At 35.0% G+C, this 25094-nt stretch overlaps 2 protein-coding genes across 3 annotated transcripts in view; both read left to right on the top strand.

Moving 5' to 3' along the window:
- Positions 1-1675: 1675 nt before the first annotated feature.
- LOC111369077 (CDPK-related kinase 1-like) lies at positions 1676-8077 on the top strand. Of its 2 annotated transcripts, none has more exons than XM_022990563.1 (11): positions 1676-2835; positions 3435-3565; positions 3928-3969; positions 4054-4162; positions 5253-5331; positions 5413-5709; positions 5886-5998; positions 6399-6506; positions 6592-6657; positions 6788-6955; positions 7521-8077. In XM_022990563.1, the coding sequence occupies exons 1-11, from the start codon at positions 2344-2346 to the stop codon at positions 7656-7658; spliced, it is 1743 nt and encodes a 580-aa protein (XP_022846331.1). In that variant the 5' UTR covers positions 1676-2343; the 3' UTR covers positions 7659-8077. The 2 variants fall into 2 exon arrangements, with proteins under 2 accessions (XP_022846331.1, XP_022846336.1); XM_022990568.1 differs by having other exon boundaries at positions 1678-2835; positions 6595-6657.
- An 11930-nt stretch (positions 8078-20007) lies between these two features.
- Positions 20008-25094, top strand: part of LOC111369068 (histidine--tRNA ligase, chloroplastic/mitochondrial) — a 12735-nt gene continuing 7648 nt past the window's right edge. The window contains exons 1-4 of the mRNA XM_022990556.1: positions 20008-20394; positions 21814-21909; positions 23142-23230; positions 23405-23534. Coding sequence (XP_022846324.1) covers positions 20044-20394; positions 21814-21909; positions 23142-23230; positions 23405-23534 — 666 coding nt within the window. The 5' untranslated portion in view covers positions 20008-20043. The remainder of the gene's footprint in view (positions 20395-21813; positions 21910-23141; positions 23231-23404; positions 23535-25094) is intronic.

Genomic DNA, 25094 nt, shown 5'->3' with positions numbered 1-25094 from the left:
TGCACAGGCAGCTCTTGTTCCCTGACCTGTTGGGACACATCCCGCAATTTACCTCCCTTACAAAACTCTAGTGGCGGGGTAGTGGGGGCTCTCAAGATTGGGGTTCAACTTTTTTTTTTTGGTAGAATAATTGAATTGAATTTTCAGAATAGGATTATTGGAAACGAGAAAATGAGTTATACCTACTAATTAGTAATTATTTGCTACCCCACAAAATTAAGTCATCTTGGCGCCTAGTCGAGATTAGCATTATTTCTCTTACATGTTTGGCTGCACTTAAAGATAATTTTGAATATTTTACTTTTTCTTACTTATAAGTTAAAACTTTAATTATATTTTGATAGTAAAAAAATTTATATTCAAACTAATAACTTACTTTTAACTTTAATCAGTAAATAGATTAGTTATTTTCAAATGTGCATTTAGTAAATAGATTAGTTATTTTCAAATGTGCATTTTTAATTGTATAAGTAAAGTAGTAAGGAAATTTTGCAAGCTTACCCAGCCAAGAAGAATTAGTGATAAGAAAAGCCAACATATAGCAATTGCCCAACATCATAATTTATTAAAACTAAGCTCACAAATTTGTGTTAGATTTCTTATCGAAGTACCAAACAATTATAATATGAAAAGTACATTCAATATAACAAGTGCAAGTATCACTCATCACAATGTACCTAATACGTCCCTACTATTTGTGTAACAAATTTTTGTTGAAAGTCGAGTGATGTCCATTGCTTTTTACTCGAGTGATTAAATTTTGAATTTATTTTTTCAAATTATTGCTATGAAAAGCTAAAAATTGAAATTTTCATTTTTGGAAGTCTAAAAAATTGCAAATTCAAAACCCCAAAAAGGTCGTCAAAGCTCAAACTACAGAGACGTTTGTTAGCTTAGTTGTTTGCAGATGTTTCCATTGCTCTCTCTCTCTCTCTCTCTCTCTCTCTCTCTCTCGCTTACACACATACACACACATATGGACAGGCTGGAAGGATCCAAACCAAATACCCCACCACTATTATTAACAATTAATAATAGGGGCTCTACCAAAATGATGACCAGTTAGGAGAAATCTCAAATTGGTCCCCATCTACTGGATAAATAGAAGTTGGTCTTTAATCTTGAAAAATTAGCAAGATGATCTTCAATCTATTAGTATAGTGGTAAAATATGCACACTTCACTTCAAATTTCTACACATTTCACTTCAAATTTCTATTCATCAACAAAAAAACTCTAGTTTTATAAGGTTGACATGCAAGTGAGTATAAGCACAAAAAATTTATAATACCATCGTAATAATATGCGCACTCACTTTTCTATTCTAGTTAAATATTTTTCATTTTTTCCCAACGATAGAGATCAAATGTTTTCCACTATAAACTCTGTATTTTTTTTTTCAAATGGTATTATGAAAATGGACATGTAAGATATACACGTTGACTTAACAAAATTTTGGCACTTTACATTATCGAATTTATAATGCAATTATAATAAAAATTGAGGATAAACTTGCTTATGTAAATGTTGAAGACCAATTTTCTACCCAAATTATGCATTTTCCATTTTTCATCCCCAATGAAAGCACCCAAAAAACTAAATAAATGAAAAGAGAAGAACCACAAAGAAATATGAGGGGAAAAATGAAAAAAGAAAAGAAAAGAAAAAGCAGAGGAAGAAAGGGTGGTTTGATTTCTTTCCTTTTTCTTCTTCACTTCTCTTTTCTTGCGGTCTATTGGTAAGTATCTTTCCCACTTTCATGCTCTTTTCTCAGTTCATAATCTTTACCTTCTTAATGTACATTTCTTTGCTTTGCTCAAGGTTTATCTTGCTTTGAGGGTAATTCCAAAGCTTCAATTTCTCCTCATTTCTTCAGCTGAAATCAATTCCTCATCCCTCTGATTCTTCTTGAACTTTTTTTTCTCTAAAATCTTTCCGGCATTAATCATTGCAACTTAAAGTTTAATCATTTTTCCTTCTTTGTATTTCGAAAATTTTGATTTGTTTTCCCTCCTGGGCTTTTCTTCTTCCTCCTTGGATTTTCATTGGAATTCAACTTACATGGGAAACTTGCTGTTTTCTCCTTGTGGATTTTGTTGATCAATCTTAAAAATCTCATCTTAATTGGTTTTTGATACCAAGATTTGTACTTTTCAAGTATTTTTTATAATAGTTTTCTGCATTATAAACTTTCTTGAAATCCAAATTCCCTGGAAATATTTATATTTCTTCTTCAAATCGTATAGTTTCCTCTGTACTTCAGTACTTCTTACTTTTCCATTTTTATTTATTTATTTATTTTTACTTATTTTCTTGAATTTGCTGGCAATTGGGTTCTTAATCCATGGGACTTTGTCATGGAAAACCCATTGAGCCCCCGCAAAACCTATCTGAAAATCCAATAATCTCAGGTGAAAACCATGAATATGCATTCAATTCTTCTACTGGGAAAACCCCAAAGTTTCCATTTTATAGCCCAAGTCCACTGCATAGTGCATTCAAGAACTCCCCTGCAAACTCTAGCAGTGTCACTTCAACTCCTTTGCGCTTCCTTAAGCGCCCATTTCCACCGCCATCTCCAGCTAAGCATATTAAGGCTCTGCTTGCAAGGAGGCATGGCTCTGTGAAGCCTAATGAGGCCACTATACCTGAAGGGAGTGAATGTGAGATCATTGGACTGGATAAGAATTTCTGTTTCTCGAAGAATTTCACAAACCACTATGAGGTTGGGGAAGAGGTTGGAAGGGGGCACTTTGGGTACACTTGTTTGGCGAAAGGAAAGAAAGGGAGCTTGAAGGGCCTGGATGTGGCTGTTAAAGTTATCCCAAAATCTAAGGTCTCGTATTTAATGGGACAACTTAAATCTCTTTACAATTGTTTTTGCTTAATTGGTTAAAGCTAATTTATCTAATGCCATTTGGTGATGAATATAGATTGTGTTTCAATAACAACTGCAGTTTAAATGTTGGTTGCGTCTTGCTTGAGGTGGATCTTTCTACAAGCATTTCTATTCTCAAAACTACCTTGGTCGTGGTTATGAAAAACTAATCCCTTGTTTGGTCTCCGTTGTTTTCTAAATACATTTTTTCTCTTATTTTCAACCACACATTTTTTAATAAAATAATAGGATTATTCTACTTGTACCAAATCATATACAAAATAGGTTACAAAATCAGCAAGTGGCGGCCCCTATTGGAGGGGCGGCTGGCAATCGGCGGCCGTCACTTGTTGATTTTGTAATCCATTTTGTATCCCATTTTGTACTTATAGCATGGTCCAAAATAATACTACATGTAAATCTAAAAAATTTTCTTATTTTTTTAAGCATACATTCTTCATTAAAATACTATTCTAAAATGCATTTTGGACAAAAAAAGGGGCTCAAAAGGGCGCTAAATACGATGAAAATTGAAGTTGGCATCACAATTTATGCAGATGACTACTGCGATTGCAATAGAGGACGTCAGAAGGGAAGTGAAGATATTGCGTGCTCTCACGGGACATAAAAACTTGGTGCAATTCTACGATGCCTATGAGGATGAAGACAATGTCTATGTAGTGATGGAGTAAGTATAAACTGTTTCACTCTCAACGTTTTCTGTTTATTTTGCTGTAATTTCTTGTTTATTTATTTAGTTAAAGTTTGTTATCATTGTTTCTACTCTATAACATACTTATATGATACGGGGAGTCAAGGATAAAATTAATTTTTCTCTTTTTATATGTTCAAACATTTATATACAATCCAATTTAGGCCCGTGCTGTACTGAGTTTTATACTTGCATTAGATAGTTGGCTACTCTTTTAAATAGTCTTACATTGAACACATATTTCCTAGCCTTGAATTGAATAAGTATTCCGTAGCCATTAATGCAATATTTGGAATTTTGATGCTTATACCTACAACTAAATTATTTTCCTTTTCCAGGTTATGTAAAGGAGGAGAATTATTAGATAGGATACTTTCTAGGTATGCATAATGTTCTTTCATTTAAATATTTAGCACAATTTTTCCTGCTTCAGATCCTTCTTACAATCCATCTGTTTACTTAAGGGGTGGCAAATACTCCGAAGAAGATGCCAAAGCTGTCATGGTACAGATTCTAAATGTAGTTGCTTATTGTCACCTGCAAGGTGTGGTTCACCGTGATTTAAAACCTGAGGTATACGACTACTAAGATTATAACTTCACTGTTTTCTTGTTGCGCTAGTGACATATTTGGTTTACCAAGTGGACGTGTAATACTGAATAATGTTGAAAAAGAAAAATGAGGTAAAATCTTGTCCATTATGTTGTGCAATTGTGTTTAATACTGTTAATCAAACATGCCTTGAGGGCTTATGTCTCCAAAAACTTAAAGCATTAAACTGTGTTTTCTGGGTAAATATGCTGGACTCTCTGATAAGCTTGTTGAATATGCTAACATAACCAATGATTTTTACACTACCTTGGGATAGACATTTTGCTGTGAGGAAGTCATATAATATAACATAATATAAAACTCTCAAAATTCTGCATAGGTAGTCATTTTATTAAATCAGGCACTTTTGCGGGACAACTTATTCTGTCATTTTGCGATTGATGACTATGTGTCGAAGTTGCATGTATTTTTATTGAGAAACTAATCAGAAGTTATGTATATTAAGTGAACTACTTAATAATTATATCAATCTAATATTTATTCAGTTATATATATACATATACATATATATGTATATGTATGTATGTATATGTTTGTACATGAGTTTACATTTCAAATTCAAACTGAATAAATATTAGCTATATATATATATATATATATATAAACTCTGATCCCCCAGTCTGGCTTCCCATTTTCACAGTGAGAGCTCTTGTAATAAAAAATGTGGGTTCAGTATAAATATTTATGAGACTAACTCACCTAGAATCTCCTTGCTGGACGTATCCTCTGTTTTGTAAATTATACTAATTTAAACTTATTGATTAAAGTATTATCTTCTCTGAAAGACAAAGAATTGGCTAGTTTCATCTAAAATATATAAACGGCAACTGCTACTGGAATTTCGATTTTTAGTCATTGCGTTTAATAATTTTGGTGTACGGTATATCAACCACTTATTGGGGTATGAAAGCTAGTCCTGTTGGTTTCCATCCCTTTTGACATGAGTAAATGTGGATAAATATATGATGATAGTTTTCCTTTTCTCTTATTTGCTTACAGTGATAATTATTTCATTTTTTTATTCTAAACACCCCTTTCAATTTTGCTTCAGAATTTTCTCTTCGCTTCGAAGGATGAGAATTCCTCGCTGAAGGCCATTGACTTTGGACTTTCTGATTACGTGAAGCCAGGTCAAGTCTACTACTAAATATTTTTTATGTTCTGCTCATTATAATGGTAGATTAGAGTTCAATGGATGGTTATATTGGCAGATGAAAGGCTGAACGATATTGTTGGAAGTGCATACTATGTAGCTCCTGAAGTTTTACATAGGTCTTATGGAACCGAAGCGGACATGTGGAGTATTGGTGTGATTGCTTATATTCTTCTTTGTGGAAGCAGACCCTTCTGGGCTCGGACTGAATCTGGAATCTTTCGAGCTGTCCTGAAGGCTGATCCAAGCTTTTATGAAGCCCCATGGCCTTCCTTGTCTTCTGATGCTGTAGACTTTGTGAAGAGGTTATTGAACAAGGATTATCGTAAAAGGCTTACACCAGCTCAGGCACTTAGTAAGAGTTGGACAGTTTTAATTAAAACAATTTTTGCTGTTGATGTTAGGCATATCTTCTTGCCTTTATTGTCCTTTAATTTTCTTAAACGATGACCGTGCCTTTTTTTTGAGTTAACTAATAAAAATTGTTGGGACTACGTTATTCTAATAATGTTTGTTGATTTCATTATTTAGGTCATCCGTGGCTGGCTGGTCATCATGAAGTCAAGATACAGCTGGATATGATAACGTATAAGCTTGTAAAAGCTTATATATGTTCTTCCTCTCTGAGGAAAGAAGCTTTGGGGGTACGTATACAGAGTTGATTGGTGAAAAAATAAAAAAGGGGATCTAATTTGTTTAATTTTGCTATGTATATCCATCGACTTCCTTTCCTTTTTGCCATACAACTTGTTACAATTCAAATAAAACATAAAAATAAAAATAAATTTTCAAAACTAAAAATGCATCTTGTGAAGCTTTTGGCCAAATTAGTGGAAGGTGTGATTTCACTCTGAGAAAAGACAGTTTTATTATTATTATTATTTTTTTTTTAAATATTGCCAAATGTCAAAGTTCAGACCAATGCCAAATTACAATGATTTTTGATCCTCGTGTCTTTGGATAAGAAGAGTTTTCTATGTTTACAATGCATTATGATTTAGCATTCTAGTTCCTGAAAACGAAACTGTTTTGAATTTGTAACAGGCTCTTGCAAAAACATTGACAATACCACAGTTAGCCTATCTCCAAGAGCAGTTCACATTGTTAGGGCCAAACAGAAGCGGATTTGTATCCCTACAGAATTTCAAAATGGTCCTCTCTCTCTCTCTTACTCACGCTGTATCTGCGCCCTCACCCTCTTGTGATATTATTCTTTCTTATGAATTAATATTATCAGCAGGCTGTGGGAAAATACTCCACCGATGCAATGAAGGATTCACGGGTTCTAGATTATGTCCATGTGGTAATGCTTTAAACAACCTTTCCTTTATCATGTTCTGTACTTGGTTTTAGGTTTAACTGGCCTGTCATTATTCAAATCTTGGTCAACCTAAAACAAAGAATTACTGAATGCATTTCTACTCGTCCTGTAGGTGAGTTCTCTGCAATACCAAAAATTAGACTTTGAAGAATTCTGTGCATCTGCAATAAGCGTACATCAGCTGGAAGGAATGGAAAGCTGGGAGCAACATGCGCGTCATGCATATGAGTTTTTTGAGAAGGATGGAAACCGGCCAATTATGATAGAGGAACTTGCTTCAGTACGTCTCTCTCTCTCTCATTTTTTTTTTTCCACGTGTGCGCATGTGCATTTGATCATGTACAAGTGGGTAAACACAATTTACAGCATACGTGTAGTGTGTTACCAAAACTGCTGTTGTTAAATTGTTCATTTGCTAGTGCATGACAATATATAAAAGAGATGCTGCGACAGTGATGACTTTCCATCAACTTTTTTTTCTTCCTAATTATCCGGAAATGTTACGTCTATGTTTGTACACAACATTGGACTGAACTGGGCAATGTTAATTGAATAATGAACAACCAAGCTCAACAAGAACAGCAATTCGTTAAAACAAGAATGAACAATCAAGATCAACAAGAAGATATGCAACCTCATGAGAGGTTAGCAAAATTCAACCGTTTTTATTCGATAGTAAGAAAATCCTTCCAAAATTTATATAGTAAGAAAATCCTTCCAAATTTTATTTATCATGGCATTAGATAAATAAGACTGTTAAAAATGCATTTGTAGCAGATTCTTTTTTTTCCCCCCTCCCTGTAGAAAATATTACTGATTTCGTTCTTCTGATTTTTTTAAACCAGGAGCTTGGACTTAGTCCATCTGTTCCTGTTCACGTAGTTCTTAAGGATTGGATAAGACATTCAGATGGGAAGCTCAGCTTCTTAGGGTTCGTCAGACTTCTACATGGAGTTTCTTCCCGTGCATTTCAGAAGGCTTGAGATATGATTGAACTACAAATTCATTCTCACTGCATATTATTGCTGTTGGACTGTGTTGAAAGGGGTTAAGGTTGTCCATACCAATCCCAAGGAAGCATGAAAAGCACATTAAATGCACAGAAGGTTCCTGCAAGTTGAAGCTGTTGTCATCCCGACCAATCCCAAGGAAGCATGAAAAGCACGTTAAATGCACAGAAGGTTCCTGCAAGTTGAAGCTGTTGTCATTCGTACAAAATTCGCTTTCGTATGTATTCACTTCCATTTCCTGTTTCCCCCGGTATTTTGTGCTACTGGAAATTAGAGGACTGTACATTTGAGAGTAGATTAAAAATGTATTTAGCACTAGAAAACAGCTTGAAGGTGAGACGAGTTGTCTTTGGTTTGTCCCTTGTATACCCTGTGCAATTAGCTTCTTAATCTATTTTAAATTGTGATATAAAAAAGTTGAAAAGGTAGAATTTTATACTAAAAACTTGGGGAATGATATAACATAAATGTTATCTTAGGAGAATGTGACTGTTATCTTACTGAAGTGACCATTTTTGAATTAAATAAAGCTCAGGCGAAGCGTATTATTACATGAGTTCAAATGATTTAAACATATAACAGCTCTTCATTGACAAAGAAAGAGGGTCCAAGGTTAAAGACCTGCATCCAAGTTTCTTCATTAGAATCAATGAGTACTTTATTGCTGTGAGCCTGAGAAATAGACCAAAATGCTAAAATTTATGTGTATATAGTGTCCAAATATTTATAGCATCTAAATTTGATGATAGAAACAAGGCAAATGAAATTGTTTTTCTATCCACAATGAGCAAAATAAGATTTTCCACTGGTTGATGTGGCACGAGAACCGTAAGTAAGGTTCTCATATCGCATCAACAATTGAAAATCTTATACTATCCACCGTGTACAAAAGAACAGCAATGACAATGCAAAATGGGAATCAAGAAGATGCACCTGCATACAAGAAATTGGAAATATCAGGACATTGGTGATCTAACGGTACTTCCTTTAGTGTCGATGCACTTGCAAACAAGAAATTGGGAATATCAAGACATTGGTGATCTAAGAGTGCTTCCTTTAGCTTCGGTGCACTTAGACGTAATGAAAAGAATTTTGTCGTCGTATGGCAACGTTTAATGACCAATTTATCTAGTGAAGGAAACTCGAGTTCGTGGTTTTTCGAGCTAAACATTCTGAGACTTTTTAAGATGTACAAGTTGGAAACAACTCAATTTGGGAAACACGATTTGAACACTTCTTCCACCATTTCAATCTTTGTAGTTTCTTCTTCGCTTCCAGTTATCTCTTCCATTGCTCCACATCACATCTTTCAAGCCTTATAGTTTCTAGATCCACAAGCGAGTTGACCATTGAAGTTAAGAATAAATACCTCAAACTGCCAGAGTTTTCAACTACCAGTGATCTCAGATTCTCGAAAATGCAAATTGTTTTAGGAACCACCCTTGAAATGTGCTCTAATTTAGGTAGATATTTCAGCACCAATGATCTTAGTCGACCAAGTATACTTTTTGTGTCATCTTCAGTAACTTTTAGACCCTCAAAGTCTAACAATAGTTGTACAGCTACACAACATCTGATATTAAGACGTGCAAGATTTTGTAACAGTTTAATCAAATCAGATTATGCAATGGTCAACAGATTCTTACAATATTCTACAGTCCTGACTTTTAGTTTAGATGGACATCTTATTTGCATTTCCTCACCTAGTATCTTTGAAGTATAGTCCAATCCATTGAGAAACAACACTTCCATGTTAGGCAACATAACCTGCAAACTTTTCTCAGTAGTATCTGCCATGAATCTGCATCATATTACTCCATCTTTTCGACTTCAATTTTGCAGTGTCAATTTAGCCGTTCTAGCAATGATGCTTCATACTCTTTTTACGTATTAACTTTCAGAAATCGCAAGATGCATTATTAGAAAATATGGAAAACACGTTTGATTTGGAAAATTATGGACTAGAGTGTAAAAACTGTGAAACCTTCATCAGCTTTGTTATGGTGAATTTAGACATAGTTACTGCATCTAGTTGATATTTGTGATGTCTTCTCCTATAATACATGTAACATGCATTAGTGACACATAGTGCTCGTTAGGGTGTGGCTGCTTTTATCAGCTTGAAGAATACTAAACGCCGAGAAATAAATATAACTCCGAAAGGCACACTCATTTAATATTTATATCTGATCGAACAATCTTATAATTGTATAATTAGTTACTTCCACTGGATTTAATAATGACAATACCTAGAAGATCCTTTGAAACATATACAGCTCCACAAAAAATATATATATATAAAATAAAATAAAATAAAATAAATCTTCCTGGTTGAACAATGTTTGGAGAACATTAGAGTTGTTTACTGTGCTGATGGTATTTGATTCAGACCTGAAGGTCTTGAAATTTCTGTGAGGCGGTTAAGTTTTGGAAACTCGAGCCTCTCTGTAACTTATTTTTTTCTGTGTCTATTGAAACAATTTCCTCTAACATTTCACACCAAGATATATCTAGAATTTGGAGTTCCACTAGGCATTTAGCAACTTTGGAAAGAGGTCTTTAATTTCATGACAACCCCTCATTTTAAGAATCTTAAGGTCAAAGAGTAACGGACTTTCAGCTCCACAAAAATTTCATTGCTGTTAGGCCCTTTAGATATACCTCTTCTAATTTAGTTAAGGACCCGGGAGGAAGATTTCCACTGAATATCTCTATCAGCTGACTTGGGCTGCGTAAATCCCAGAGCTCCAAGTTATTGAAAGCACCTCTTGGAGTGAAGGTTGTGGTGTCAATAAGATACTCCACAGAAGAAAATCAAAGTTTCAACTTCTTCAAAGTCGGGGAAACCATATTCATCTTTTCACTCACAAGATTCCTTCACAATTTCACTTCTAGGTAAAGATTATCAGTTCTCCTCATTAATGAATTAATTGCAGGCTCTGAAACCTTACTTGCCTCATTAATGAATTAATTGCAACAAGCGTGATGAGTGCAATTTGTATACTTAATTAGATCATTTTATTAAATCTTTATGTCGTCAAATTATTGAATTTTATTTAATTTAGATTAATTTTTGCTCGTTTAAGTGTTCGACCAGTTTTGAAGCAATTGAAAAAGAAAAGGATAAATTGACGATTAAACACACATGGAAAAGGCTGTCTTGGGGAATTGATTATATATACCTTAAAAGACGGCAGCTGGGAGAGACACACATGCAATAAGAGAAGAAAGGCTGGAGGAAATTTGGTGGCTGCTGCTGGAACGCATACTAATACATCCCGGACAACAGAAATTGCGAAAGAGACTGGAAATAGACTTCTCTATCAATAAAGGCAGCGGCTAAATTGGGCTGAAAATTGGAAAATTTTATAATGTTTCGTCAATTTTTTGTGATCTCTTTCCTCTTTTATGTGTTTAATTCCAACGTCATGTTAAGTTAATTCCTTTCATATATTGGATGAGATGAACCCTATTTTTTTTTATTTTTTTAGTTAAAGACAAGAAATTTAGTTTAATTATTGTGTTTGTTGATTAATTTTGTTTACCCATTGCATTATTTAATTGATTGGTCACCAATTAGATAATTAGTTGTTTGTTGTAGTGTTGGGAGACTTACAATAAGTTTAGAATGTGGCAAAATTAACATGTGTAGTTAGAATTAGGAATAATCTCTTTCACACATGCAATCACTTAGATAACCTAAATTAAATGCGTGATTTTCATATGAATTCGGAGTAGGAATGGAGTCGGGTCGTGTTAATCATATGTTCGTGTGTCATGGAAAAAAGTATTGAATAAATTAGCGTTATCAATTGTCAAACAACATGAACGGAATTAGATTACGAATCACGATACCAAATTAATATCTACTTTTTCATTGTAAAACCGACATGTGTGTGTATGAAGAACTAAGTTGACATTAATGAATTCAAAAGTTGTTCCAATTCCCAACCTTATATGGTCAAATATATCATTTCATCTCTCGTAAGATTCATACACTTCAAAACTTATTCTTTTTCACTATTTTCCCAGTGTGTGATCTAAAATTGATTTTTTCATTATTATCCTCACCCTCTCCAATTTAAGTGGACATCTCTAGTTATAAGTCAATACATTAATGAATAAGGATTCTCAAATTATTTGATTGCTTTAGCCACCAAGATTTAATTAGGCTAATTATCCTTTGTCGAGAATCAAATTCCCTCGAACAAGTGTTGGGACTTAACAGGGCATTTAGTGCTTTTACTTTTTTCATACACTTGCTTTTTCTTTTTCTTTTCTTTTTTTTTTTTTTTTTTTTTTTTTTTTTTTTTTTTTGAACTCTCCCTTAATCTTTCTAAATGACCCATGTAGCAGGCTTTAAATCAATGACTCTCAAGTCAGATGATTTTAGAGCACCAGGTTTTCAAATACCCTTACAAACTTAATAACCCAAGTCAAAAAGATTTCGAAGAGAACAAATTTTTTTTTTAGGACAACTTCACATCTGATTGCTTTCTAAATGACCCATGTAGCGAGTTTTAGACCAATAACTCCCAAGTCATGTGACTTTAGGGCGCCAAGTTTTAAAATGCCCTTGTAGACTTAATTACTAGAATCATAAAGGCTTCAAAAAGAAGTTTTAAATTTAAAAATATATGTCTTGATCAGTGTAATACCCCATATCATATACCCATTCAAGCAAACCGACCTCCAATTTAAGATTTTCACCCAATTTTATCCTATTAATCTCAGACAATCCATAAAAAACTTTTTCACACAAGAAATCCACATTCACATTTGTATCTTCCTACAATAGCAAGATCTCCCCAAATTGTGCTAATTTTGGTCTAAAGATAAATAATTAATATGGTTTGGGTAAAGCATCTATGTCCAACTAACTTAATCTATCAAATACATGAATCAACTCATTTCAACACAAGGTCAAACTCAGTTTTAGTACGCATATAATATCAAATTTTGCAAATTTAAGTTTCAATCAATCTAGTATGCTCCCTATCCACGGTTCATAAATCAATATCAAACCTCAAATTTAATCATCATTGTCAGCCAATCTGTCTAACCCATACAAGCAACAACCAAAAATAAACAAATAAATAAATAAAATTTGACTATTTTTTTTTTTAACTTAACACACAACAACATACGAAAAATAAAAAATTTAAAGTTTTTCTCACCCCCAAACTTAAACGTGACATTGTACTCAATGTCTTAAAACATAATTAAGAATGTAAGGAGATGGGGAAGAAAATGACGAAAGTACTCCCCGAATATTTCTGTTGGGCGTGGACGTGACTATGAGTGACGGCCAAACAATCTTCCTCATCATGCTTTTTTCCTTGGTCTATATTAGTTTGAGTGTTCCACGACGTTATGTTCCTGCATATGACAATCAAATCAAGCATTAGACATCAAATAATCTAGAACATGTGTTACTAACACAAGCACTCGAAATAACCAACATTAAATTTAAGGGTCTCAATGAAAACGTGATCGAATGATGATACTCTATAAAATTAAACGTGCCTAAATCTAATGCAAACTAATAATCAAAACAAATCTACATGCAATGTGATGTAAAAAAAAATGGTTAAGAAATTGGGTTGCCTCCCAATAAGCGCTTAATTTATAATCTTTAGCTGGACTTTATTGTTTTTGACTATTCATGGTGGCTTAAAGAGTGAGTTTTCAGCCCTGCACTTTATGCACTGGTTGCACTTCCTTGACTTTCCAAACAATCATCTTTCCATTGTTGTCCCTACCAATAATTCGTCCCTCATTTGGCCTATCTTTGTAGTTTTTCCAATGATCTACTCGTTAACAATCCTCAAAGTATGATGGTTGCTTGATTAGATTCTCCATGGTGAAACTTTACCCTCAAGACTATCTCATTAGTATCAAAATCCAACAAGGCTCGGCTTGTAGACAAGAATGACATTTCCAAGATTATTGGCATCTGATATGCCTCTTTTATGTCGAGGATGATGAAGTCAGCTAGAAAAAATAAACTTTCCCGCCTTGATAAGCATGTCTTCGACTATTCTGTAAGGGTATATTAGTGATCGGTCCGCAAGTTGAAGGATAATAGATGCAACCTTAGGATCTCTGTAACGACCCGGGTCTCTGTACCCAAGTCGTTAGCTTACGTACTGTCCACTTTGGGTGGGTCTTGCACCCACTTACCCCTCACGACTTTTTGTCGCGTCTCCCAAGATTCAACTAAAGTCTTACTTAAGGGAAAAATTATAGGTTCGAATCTTAGGGGAAGCGACAGAAAGTCGTGAGGGGCAAAGCATACCCAAAGCGGACAATATGTAAACTAACGGCTTGGGTACAGAGATCCGGGTCGTTACAAAAAATGCGTATTTTTTGTAACGACCTGGGTCTCTGTACCCAAGCCGTTAGTTTACGTATTGTTCGCTTTGGGTGGGCCTTACGCCCACACGGCTTTCTATCACATCTCTAATTAGTACCAGGATTTAATTTAAATCTAACTTAAGGGAAATGTTATGAGTTCAAATCTTGGAGGACGCGACAGCAAGCCATGAGGGCGCAAGGCTCACCCAAAGTGGACAGTACATAAGCTAACGACTTAAGTACAGAGACCTGGGTTGTTACAATCTCCTAATCCCAGTTTCCTGTAAAGAGGTAAGAGAATTAAATTAATACTCGCTCCTGAATCAATTAAACAATTTAAATAATTTAAATTTCCTATGGAGCAAGGTATAGTGAAACTCTCTGGATCTTTAAGTTTGGGAGGGATCCTGTGCTGGATGATCGCACTGCACTTTTCAAATAGTGCTATTGTTTCATGTTCTAGCAGCTTTCTCTTCTCAATCAACATCTCCTTCAAAAACTTAGCATAATTTAGAATTTGTAGAATAGCGCCAATAAAAGGAATGTTGATGTGAAGTTGTCCGAGGTTGTTCAAGAAATTGTTTGTCTAGTTTATTGTTTTGCAACCTTTGAAGGAATAGAACTAAAGGTGTGTGTTTATTGTCAATAACGGTTGCCTTGACCTGTGGATTGTCTGACTGTTCTTTTTTATTAACATTTGATTATTTTTCAAATTGACCCACTTGTTCTTCCCCCGAGGTAGGAACTCGATTCTCTTCAATCCTCTTTTTCTTCATTGTGATTTCCGGCAGCTGAACTCCGTTTCTCGTTGTGATAGCCTGGACTTGTTCATTTTTAGGTTGTATTTGAAGTCTTTGAGGGAATGAGATAGGCGGCACATAAGCTCGAATAGGTGTAGCAGGCTTAATCGATGGTGTCTCGATAGTTGCATAATTCACAGCTTCAATTGCTAATACTTGCTCCTTTGGGTTCTTTTCTATATCGCTCGGCAAAGTTCCTTGTGCTCTGTTGGCTAATGCAGCCGCTATCTATCTCACATGTTTCTCTAAGTTATGTATAGAGGCTTGCTGATTCTACATCACCGTCTCAGTCTTGGTGACGTACTTGACAAGTAGATCCTCCAATGATTACCTCTTTTCTTCTTGTTGCTGAATCGTTGGTGAAATACCCCTTATCTGATTTACTTGATCTGAATTATCAACCCACGCGTAGTTAGGATGCTTGTTCGAACTCGGATGGTAGTTGTATGGGTAAGGTCCATTTTGCCTCTGATAGTTCTGCGTATAACTAACCTCTGTTGGCTGACTTATGTGAGTAGAAGCTAAAGGGAAACTTGCAGTAATGTGATCTGCCCCACAACCTGCACATTTCGGAGCTAGAGTTTGTACCGTATTCACAGAATATGTCAAATTGTCGAGCTTTCTAGTTATTGCCTCCATCCATTCTGTCAATGTTGTCACTACATCCACATTATATATACCAGTTGTTTTCCTCTGGACTTCCCTATCGCTTGGCCACATCGATTGATTTTATGCAATTCCCTCAAAAAGTTCCAAGGCATTATCCAACGGAATATCCAATATTGACCCTCCTGTAGATGCATCTACATTGTTGCAAAATTCAGGTCTCAAACCTGAATAGAATAGGCATATTTTTTATTCTTTAGGAATATTCAGAGTAGGGCACTTCCTAAAATACTCTTTGAATCTTTCCCATGCTTCTGGATAGCTTTCGAGGTCCTTTTGCTTGAAAGTATGGACTTCAATTTGAATATGATGGACTTGAGATGGCGGAAAAAATTTCAATGTAAACTTCTACACCATGTCATTCCATGAAACGATGCTCCTATGAGTTAAGGAATTTAGCCATTCTCTTGTGCTCTCTTTTAACGTGTGAGGAAATAGGCATAGTCGAAAAGCATCCACAGACATTCTTTCATAGCTAATCATATCGCAGAGCATCAAGAAGACTTGAATATGTTCATGAGGGTTTTCGATTAATCTTCCAGAGAATCTGATATCTTGATGATTCTGGAACAAGTTGATAATATCAAGTCTAATATGGAAGTTGGCCTGCCCAAAAGATGGATAAATAATAGTTGATTACACAGGGGCTTGCACGGGATTTACATAATCCCTCACTAAAAGCTTCTCCTTGATTTGCTACTGCCCTTGGTTGATCTGGTTGAGGTAATGGTAAAGGATTTTGAACTTGATTCAGATGTTGATTTTCTGTCATTTCTCTCACTTGTCTTTGTTCTCTTCTTCGTTGTCTGAAAGTTCTTTCGATTTCGGGATCTATTAGAAGAAGCTCGATCTCGTCAGAATTTTGCATAAATCGTGATTTCCTGAAAATAGCGAAACGAGGGACTTAAATCGTTCGATAAATAGCCTAAAACAAATAAAGTAAAGAAAAAAAGAAAAAGGAGTTAAAAAAAACTTCAAATCTAAAAATAAGCAATAAACTCAAATTAAATAAATTATTCATCGACAACGACGCCAAAAACTTGTTTGTAAAAATCCGCAAGCGTACGGGATCGTTGACGAGTAGTAGATATGATGAGTTAAAAATTATCGTCCCACAAAGAATAAATTTTAATTCTAGTTTATTAGTTACTACTAAATTCGAATTAAGAAAAACAAAAGTGAATTTTTTTTTAAATTTTATTTATACTAAACTAAACTAAGAAATATGGAAAGGTTGGGTTTTTGTCAAGTTATGGAGAATTGTATTGGATTTCGACTTTGCCTATTGCTATCTGTTTCAATTCGTGATTCGTAATCTAATTCCATTCATGTGGTTTGACAATTGATAGCGCTAATTTATTCAATGCTCTTTTACAAGACACACGAACCTATGATTAACACGACTCGATCATACTACTAGTCCGAATTCATATGAAAATCACGCATTTAGTTTTGGTTATCTAAGTGATTGCATATGTGAAAGAGATTATTCTTAATTCTAACTACACATGTTAATTTTTCCGCGTTCTAAACTTATTATGAGTCTCTCAACACTACAACAAGTAACTAATTATCTAATTGGTGGCCAATCAATTAAATAATGCAATGGGTAAGCAAAATTAATCAACAAATACAATAATTAAACTAAATTACTTGTCTTGAATTAAAAACAAATAAAAATAGGGTTCACCTCATTCAATATATGAAAGGAATTAGCTTAACTTGATATTGAAATTAAACACATAAAAGAGAAAAGAGATCACCAAAAATTGACGAAACATTATAAAAATTTCCAATTTTCAGCCCAATTTAGTCGCTGCCTTTATTGATAGAGAAGTCTACTTCCAGCGTCTTTCATAATTTCTGTTGTCCGGGATGTATTAGTACGCGTTCCAGCAGTAGCCACCAAATTTCCTCCAGCCTTTCTTCTCTTATTGCGGGTGTCTCTCCCTGCAGCCGTCTTTTAAGGTATATAATCAATTTCCCAAGGCAGCCTTTTCCATGTGTGTCAATTTTTCTCCCAAGTTGTCTGCCAATTTGTGGATTCCTATATATCAAAATCAGCCCAAGCAGCCACCTTTTCTTGGTGTAAGTTTTTCTTCTCTCCCCCAGCTGCCTATTCTACACCTGTGTATATTATATATAATCACGGCACCCAAGGCAAACCTAATGTTTCCCCACGTTGTCGTTTTCACCCCTCCTTTTCTTTTTTTTGGTTCCAATTATTGTGTGTATATATAATAATCAACCCCATGTCAACCCTTCTCTTGGAATCCAATTAAAGTCCAATCAATTATATATTTTGACTCCAATTCATGGTCCAATTGAGGCCTATTAATAAATTATTTTTCTTCAAGTCCTCAACTTTTAAAGTGTGAAATTAGGTCCACAACTTCTATTTAATTGTCAATTTATCCTTTTCTTTTCCAATTGTTTCAAAACGGGTCGAACACTGAAACGAACCAAAATTAATCTAAATTAAATAAAATTCAATAATTTGACGACATAAAAATTTAATAAAATGATCTAAATAAGTATACAAATTGCACTCATCAACGCATAATATTTCTAGCAGAAACTTGGGATTGTGCTTGCAAATTTGGAAAGTGTTAAGACGAACCAATGAACTTATTTCTGTAATGAAGGCTTGTTCGAGTTCTTGATCTCCTGTTTCATCCCACGATGTTTGAAAGTGAGCTCCCAAGTATAGCCCTTTTAGCATCTTCAAACCCTGATAAGACACCACGTGGAAGCAAATGGAGGCATTTCTCAAACCTCAAATCCAGTGGCCTCAGGTGGCGAAGTTCTTCTATTTCCTGGGGGAAGTCAAGAAGACGAAAGCCATAAAAACTAAGAAATTCCAACTTACTTAGTCTTCCAATAGTTGATATTTTGAAGTCTAATGTGCAGTAGTCCAAGCACAAAGTTAGAAGACTCGTCAAGTATTGAAGTGATGATGAAATATGAATGCACATGTTATTCAATTCAAGAACACTGAGTTGCTGCATCTTGGAAAAAAAAATCTCAGGCTATTATCAGCCCCTCTTGTTGGTATACCAACCGTAACAACTTCAGATTCGGACACTCTGACCCACTTGGAAGCTAATTGAGTTTACCGAATTTAAGTAAGATGGCACTATGCAATTCTCTTGGCCACTGATTCAAACCAAAATGTCTCACCATATATACATTTTTCTCTTTATATGCAATCAGTAAGCACACATCTCTAACAATATTATGCAATTTCACACATCCATCTCAACAGATAGCAATAAATTACAACTTTTCAGATTATCAACAATTGTAATTTATCCTATCTCTGGCTTCTGATAATGTCTCAGTATTTTGAGACAGATCTATGCCCCTTGCATATCTAACCAAAATCTCGATTGAAATGCTTTGATCTTCTGAAAATAAAGAGCAAAGCAAAAGGATGTGGCTTCAACACTTTCAAAATAGTTGTAGCTCAATTCTACTCTTTAGTACAACAAATTATGCACTCCTAGGATATTGGTCAAACTAAAGTTCCTTAGTTGTTGAAGTTCATCCCTCCATGCCACCACATTCCTTGGCAACTTTTTCTGCTACAAATTTTACATTAGTAGGATGATGATATCCTTGAAAAGTTCCCACACTTCATCACACAAAACCTTGACTTAAAGTTCCTTTGAGCTCCCATGTTTCTACAGACTCCTTCAAATCGTGATTTCTACATAATTTTCAAGTTTGACCCCTTTATAATCATATGAAGAGGGAATTTTTATAGCTTGCGTATCAATTTCACTCCAAACATGAAAGATTGAGGATCAAATATGTTCTCTTCAAAAGATGAGAGACTAATTTGCTGTCAGGGCTATACGTTGGGGACCAATGACTCAATTCCCTTGGTACAAATTCCGGGTTAATTATATGAATGGTTGCTGAACTTTGCCTTATGTTACTACTTAGTCAATGAACTTAAAAATGTAACTCAATAGTCACTGAACTTCGTCAAATATTACTACTTCATAATCGAACTTTAAAATGTATCTCAATGGTTATCGAACTTTGCACCGTGTTACCCATCCGTCACTCAAATGGAAAAATTCGTTAAATCCGACAAACAGCATCAACTTGAGTGACCATTAAGATATTTTTTTAATTGAATTATTAAACCCTTGTTTGAGTCTCATTCTTTCTCAAAAAAAAAATAATAATAAATACATTCTTAAACAGTGATTTGACATCATTCAATTAAAAAAAATATATCTTAATGGTCACTCAAGTTGACGCCGTTTATTGGACTTAACGGATTTTTTCATTTGAGTGACGGATGGATAACACGGTGCAAAATTCGATAACTATTGAGATACATTTTAAAGTTAGGTTATGAAATAGTAACACTTGACGAAATTTAGTGATCATTGAGTTATATTTTTAAATTCAATGACTAAGTAGTATCATAGGACAACGCTCAGTGATAATTCATATAATTAACCCTACAAATTCCCGTTTAAGGTTCATTTTCGCCAAAACCTCTGAGAGCATTTCCAAAGATGCGTGTAATTACCAGCCCTTCCCTTCTTATCCTCCACCACCACCACGGCGGTGCCACCACTCTCCTCCGCTCCTTCCGCCGAAACTTCTCTTTCTTCCCTCCCTCTTTCAGCATTTCCAACCCAAAATCCAGGGCCTACTCTACTTCTTCCACATCCTCTGCAGAGCCGCAGCCTGGTTCACTCATCATTGAAAGCAATGAGCGAACTGGCCGCTCCGGTTCACTCGCTTCGCCACTTACCCATTTGGATATTACGCAGAAAATTGACGTTAATCCTCCCAAAGGAACTCGGGATTTCCCCCCGGAGGACATGAGGCTCCGCAGTTGGCTTTTTCAGAACTTCAGAGAGGTAAAGCTTTTGTATTATCTTCTTTGATGAAATTATGATTAAAGAATTGTACAACCATCCATTCGCTAACTTCTGTGGTTATAAGTTGGGATCTTTTGTGTGTACCCTGATTCCGCAGTCCAGGGAGGAAGAGATAACCGTTAGGGTGAATCGTAATGTCCAGTGCTCTGTACGTTGTATTTAAAGATTTTGTCTTGGTCACTCAGTGTCCGCTCGACGGTGTAATGTATAATCTGTCTAGGGTTATGTATCTCCTAACTTGATTTAAAATGTCGATGCTTCGACTTAGTACCTTTGGCGTGTGGTTTAGATTGAGATATAACGTTCGTAGTTGTACATTCTTCTTCATTGGGTTCACCTTGGTTGCTGCAATGGCCAAGTAAAGTTCAGACTGTGCTTTAATGCTATTATGTGGATGCATGGTAAGACCGTACGAGAGCAAGATGTACAAATACTTCTGTTCGCATAGTGGTCTGAAGGTTGTACCTCAGTTTTGACCCCGTCCAAGAAGGGTACAACTGCTGAAGCATAAGATTAAATTTTTAATGGATTGAACTACATGATATATGCTCCTACCATGCCTATTTTGCACATCATGCTTCGAATAAATGGCTTTCTGCTAGGTGAGGCAAACTGCAAAAGTTTCTTTTGGTGGTGGTTAGAGTGAGAAGAAAATATTGAGGTAAAGAAAAATTGAATCTTTTAATTGGTAGGTGATAATGTGGTGGTGCATTGGTGTAGGTAATAATATAAAAAATTAGATAGGGGCGAAGGAAAATTTGTAATAATTGATTGCATTGTGTAATATTAAGGAGTATCTTCTACATCAATGTATTGTAATTTGTAAGTAGCTACTCCACACTAAATTTTTCATTGCTATTATTTTTCTTGTGATTATGTTAAATGTTGGGAAGAATAGGTTTTAGCAAATGGCTAAATTTTCTATCTGAAAAGATGGTACCACAAGGAAAAAATTTACTTTCTTATTTATTAGGGTGGTTTATAAACTTATTGGCAGAAATGGAGCCAGCATTTCAGCCTGGTGGGCTGCAGGTGGGGATGGGGGTGGGAGAGGGAGAGGGAGGTTTTCAAGAACTATTCCCACCCTCCATGTTGACCCACCTACTGCTCTCGTTGACATGTGCAAGGAAATGCATTGCTGATTAAAAAGTTTCTAGGTTTCCATGGATGAAAATCACCGTTGTAATGAATCCATTGAGTTCAATATCTAGGATTACCATCATAAATCAATCTATCTTCAGCTTTATTTAATAATTGTATAATAACGTCACTAATATGAGTATATCTATGATTTTGAAAATGCAGTCCTCATTTTTCTGGAAAGATTTTCCTGTCAAGTTTTAGCATTAAATTTTATCCTCGTGTTTGTTATGCGCTGATTGATTGTTGAACATCTAGGTTTCACAATTGTTCGGGTTTGAAGAGGTTGATTTTCCAGTCCTAGAGTCAGAGGCTCTGTTTATTAGGAAAGCTGGGGAAGAGATTAGAGATCAGGTTGGTGTGAATTTTACTTTTCATCCAGTATCTTTTATATGTAATTCAATGGTAAGATTGTAAAAGTAAGCCAATGTATTTCTAAATTTTCATCAGGTGTATAAAGAAATTAGAAGAGGAAGGGAAACATATGGTACTCAATAGACGAAAGCAGAGTAAAAGTTAACATGATTAACCTTTTTGTCTATTGAAGGCCGAAAATGATTCATGCCTCTTGGCAGTGTGAAAAAAATAATAAAAAATTGAATACAGATGTAATAGGACGTTTCCTATTCTTCCAATATTGTATACTGGCCAAAATTTGTAATTAAGCAGTGAAATTCCTCATTGTAATGCATGGTAACTGGATGATACGCTAATAGCTAACAAGAATATTATGTAGTAATATTGATATGCAGTGTCCTGGGGTTAATCCTTAATTCCTTATATCATTAATACTGGTTTTTTGCTGAATACCCATCCTCTTCTAAGAAAAACAAACTTCTGTAATCCTTTTTCTTTTAAATTATTCATCAACTGTTCAAGCGTTAGTAATGCAAAGTCATCTGATCCTTGGATAATTTGGAAAATATAAAATGAAACTTTGTTATTTGTATTCCACTGTGTTATTTTTTGTAGTGAAGAAACCAAATCAATGGAAGAAAAAGAAGCAGCAAAAATTTCAATGAGAAAGCAACTGTAATCTACTCTTCCAACTTTTATTCATGGAAAATGGAGTTTACACAGTAGATAAAGGATCCTGAGCAGACGTGTATAAAAGCATTTATATGTATACATTTCTTTATTCCTTGTATATGATTGCTCATAAATACAGACTGATTAATATTTATATTTCTTGGATGTGATTCAGTCACGTTAATATCAGGGCTTGTGTATGCTTGTATTTGGTGTTCTTGGGAGGTGTATCAATAAAAAGATAAGGTTAAATGGACTCATAAGGATCCATATTTTGGTAATTATAATAATTGGGTGCAGCCTGCAAAATATGCTTTTGAGAATTAATTTCATGGCTTGCTTGGAAAGCATCACTAATTATTGATGCCTCTGTAAATTCAGTCTTGTGGTACCACAAACACTACATATACATATATGGCAGGATAATGGTGTGTCAAGACAAGGGGAAATTGTATATTTCTAAAGCAATGAAAGGCTGAGGAGAATTTTCATGTAGATTACTTATACGGTTCTCTCTCTTTATTTGTAATCTCTCTTTTGGTTTTCTATGGATGAAGCTTTACTGCTTTGAGGATCGAGGAAACCGTCGAGTTGCATTAAGGCCAGAACTTACTCCTTCTTTGGCCAGACTTGTGATACAGAAAGGGTAAAGTTCAATATTTCTTTATCTTTTTGTCCTTGTGCACATGTAGAAATCTTTGCTTTTTATGAGTTTGCTTTAGCAAATTCTTAAATCACCATAATATATTTATATGTTATTCCTGATTTTGTATCCAGGTACAGATGCTCGATTTTGATCTCCGTGTTTTTTTCTGTCCAGAAAATCTGTATCCCTTCCACTAAAATGGTATGCCATTGGACAGTGCTGGCGCTATGAACGAATGACCAGGGGACGCCGTCGTGAACACTACCAGTGGAACATGGATATTATTGGCGTACCTGATGTTGCAGTATGTCGACTCTACATTGCTTGAGACCTGTTCTGTGTTTACCTTCATTACATGCTAACGATCTTTGTGATATTAAGCCCTTGTTTGAGCCCATTCTTTGGAAAAAAAAATGCATTCTTAAACAGTATTTTGATATCATTTCAATCACATATTCAATACACTATTCAAAAATCCATTTCCCATGCGTCTATATAGTTAACAATCACTAATTTCTATTTCTTTTATCTTTTTCCCGAAGAACAGCTTAGTTACTCAAACTTGGGTTTTCGTTTAATCTATGATTCGGATAGAATCATAGGGCGAAGGGGGGGGGGGGGTTTGGTGTGCTTATAATTAAATCTGATACTATACTTTTATAGATTATTGTAACATGAATTGAGACATACGTTGACTTGACCATGAGCTTTAAAGTTGAGTTGATGTTGAGCTCTATTTGATTTCGCTGGATTTAAGATCACGGGATTCCAAAATATTAGTTGTTAAGATTCTAGACCGAGAAGCAGTTCTCTTTTCAATTTCCTTCCTCGTTCAGAGCAAGACTTACTGAGCCGAATTTTCCAATTCCAACTTCCATCTGCTTCCTCCTGTTTCCCATTTGTCTTCCAGTGACTAGCATGATGATTAGTTTCTCTCTGTCTGTGCTGTACTCTAATGTTTTTTAGTAGAACTCCTTACACGTTTGGCATGATTTTTCCTTTTGCTCTATTTGATAAAATTTTGATTCATAGACTGGAAATTCAGTAGCCATGTCTTTGATTAATACCGCTTTTTCCTTCCTTTTAAGGGTCAAGGTGGGGGTGTTTGCCGGGGGTAATTTTGTGCTGTTGGAAATGGCTGGTGAGCTACCATATTATGCTTAGGGATGGGGAAGAACATACTCTCATAGTTATCAAAAGCAAAGAAAAGTATGCCACATGGTTTAAAAAAGTGGTCGTCAAGGCGCACCTCAAATTGTGGCATAAGGTTTGTGCCTCAAGGCGCAAGTTTTTATGCTACTATATTGAGGCACACACCTTAGATTAATGAGCACATGCCTCAAGGCGCATGAGGCGTGTGCCTCCATATTATTGTTAAAAGTAAAAGAAAAATCAGATTCTAAGTGGACCCAACAATTACATTTACTTGTTTAGCCTAAACTAATTTAATATTACATCACACACTAGACAAACAAAAACAAAAAAGCTTTTGCATCCTCCTCCACGCGTCTACTCAATTCCCGAACAGAAACTACCTTTCCGACAATAATCTGGCAGCCATCTCAGTGTACAAATTCTGTCAGTTTGCACATATTTTATTTTTTAAATTCTTCTTGTCTTTGCACATATTTTATTTTTCTTTGACCTTGGCATCTTCGGGAACTTCTAAACTTTTTTTCAACTACAATAGGATTATTGATTATTTTCTGCTTTATTAATTTATTTGGTGTTTTTTTTATTGAGAATTTTGAAAATTGTTTATGATTAATTTTTAATTTTTTAATTATTGTTTAAATCTTTTGACTGAATTTATTTATTTATTTATTTTTGGTGTGTGTGGGGGGGGGGGGGGGGGGGGTTTTGA

This window comes from Olea europaea, chromosome 2, assembly GCF_002742605.1.
Source record: "Olea europaea var. sylvestris chromosome 2, O_europaea_v1, whole genome shotgun sequence".
Taxonomy (NCBI): Eukaryota; Viridiplantae; Streptophyta; class Magnoliopsida; order Lamiales; family Oleaceae; genus Olea; species Olea europaea.
Note: the sequence above shows the minus strand (reverse complement) of the source record. Positions and strands in the feature narration are given on the sequence as shown.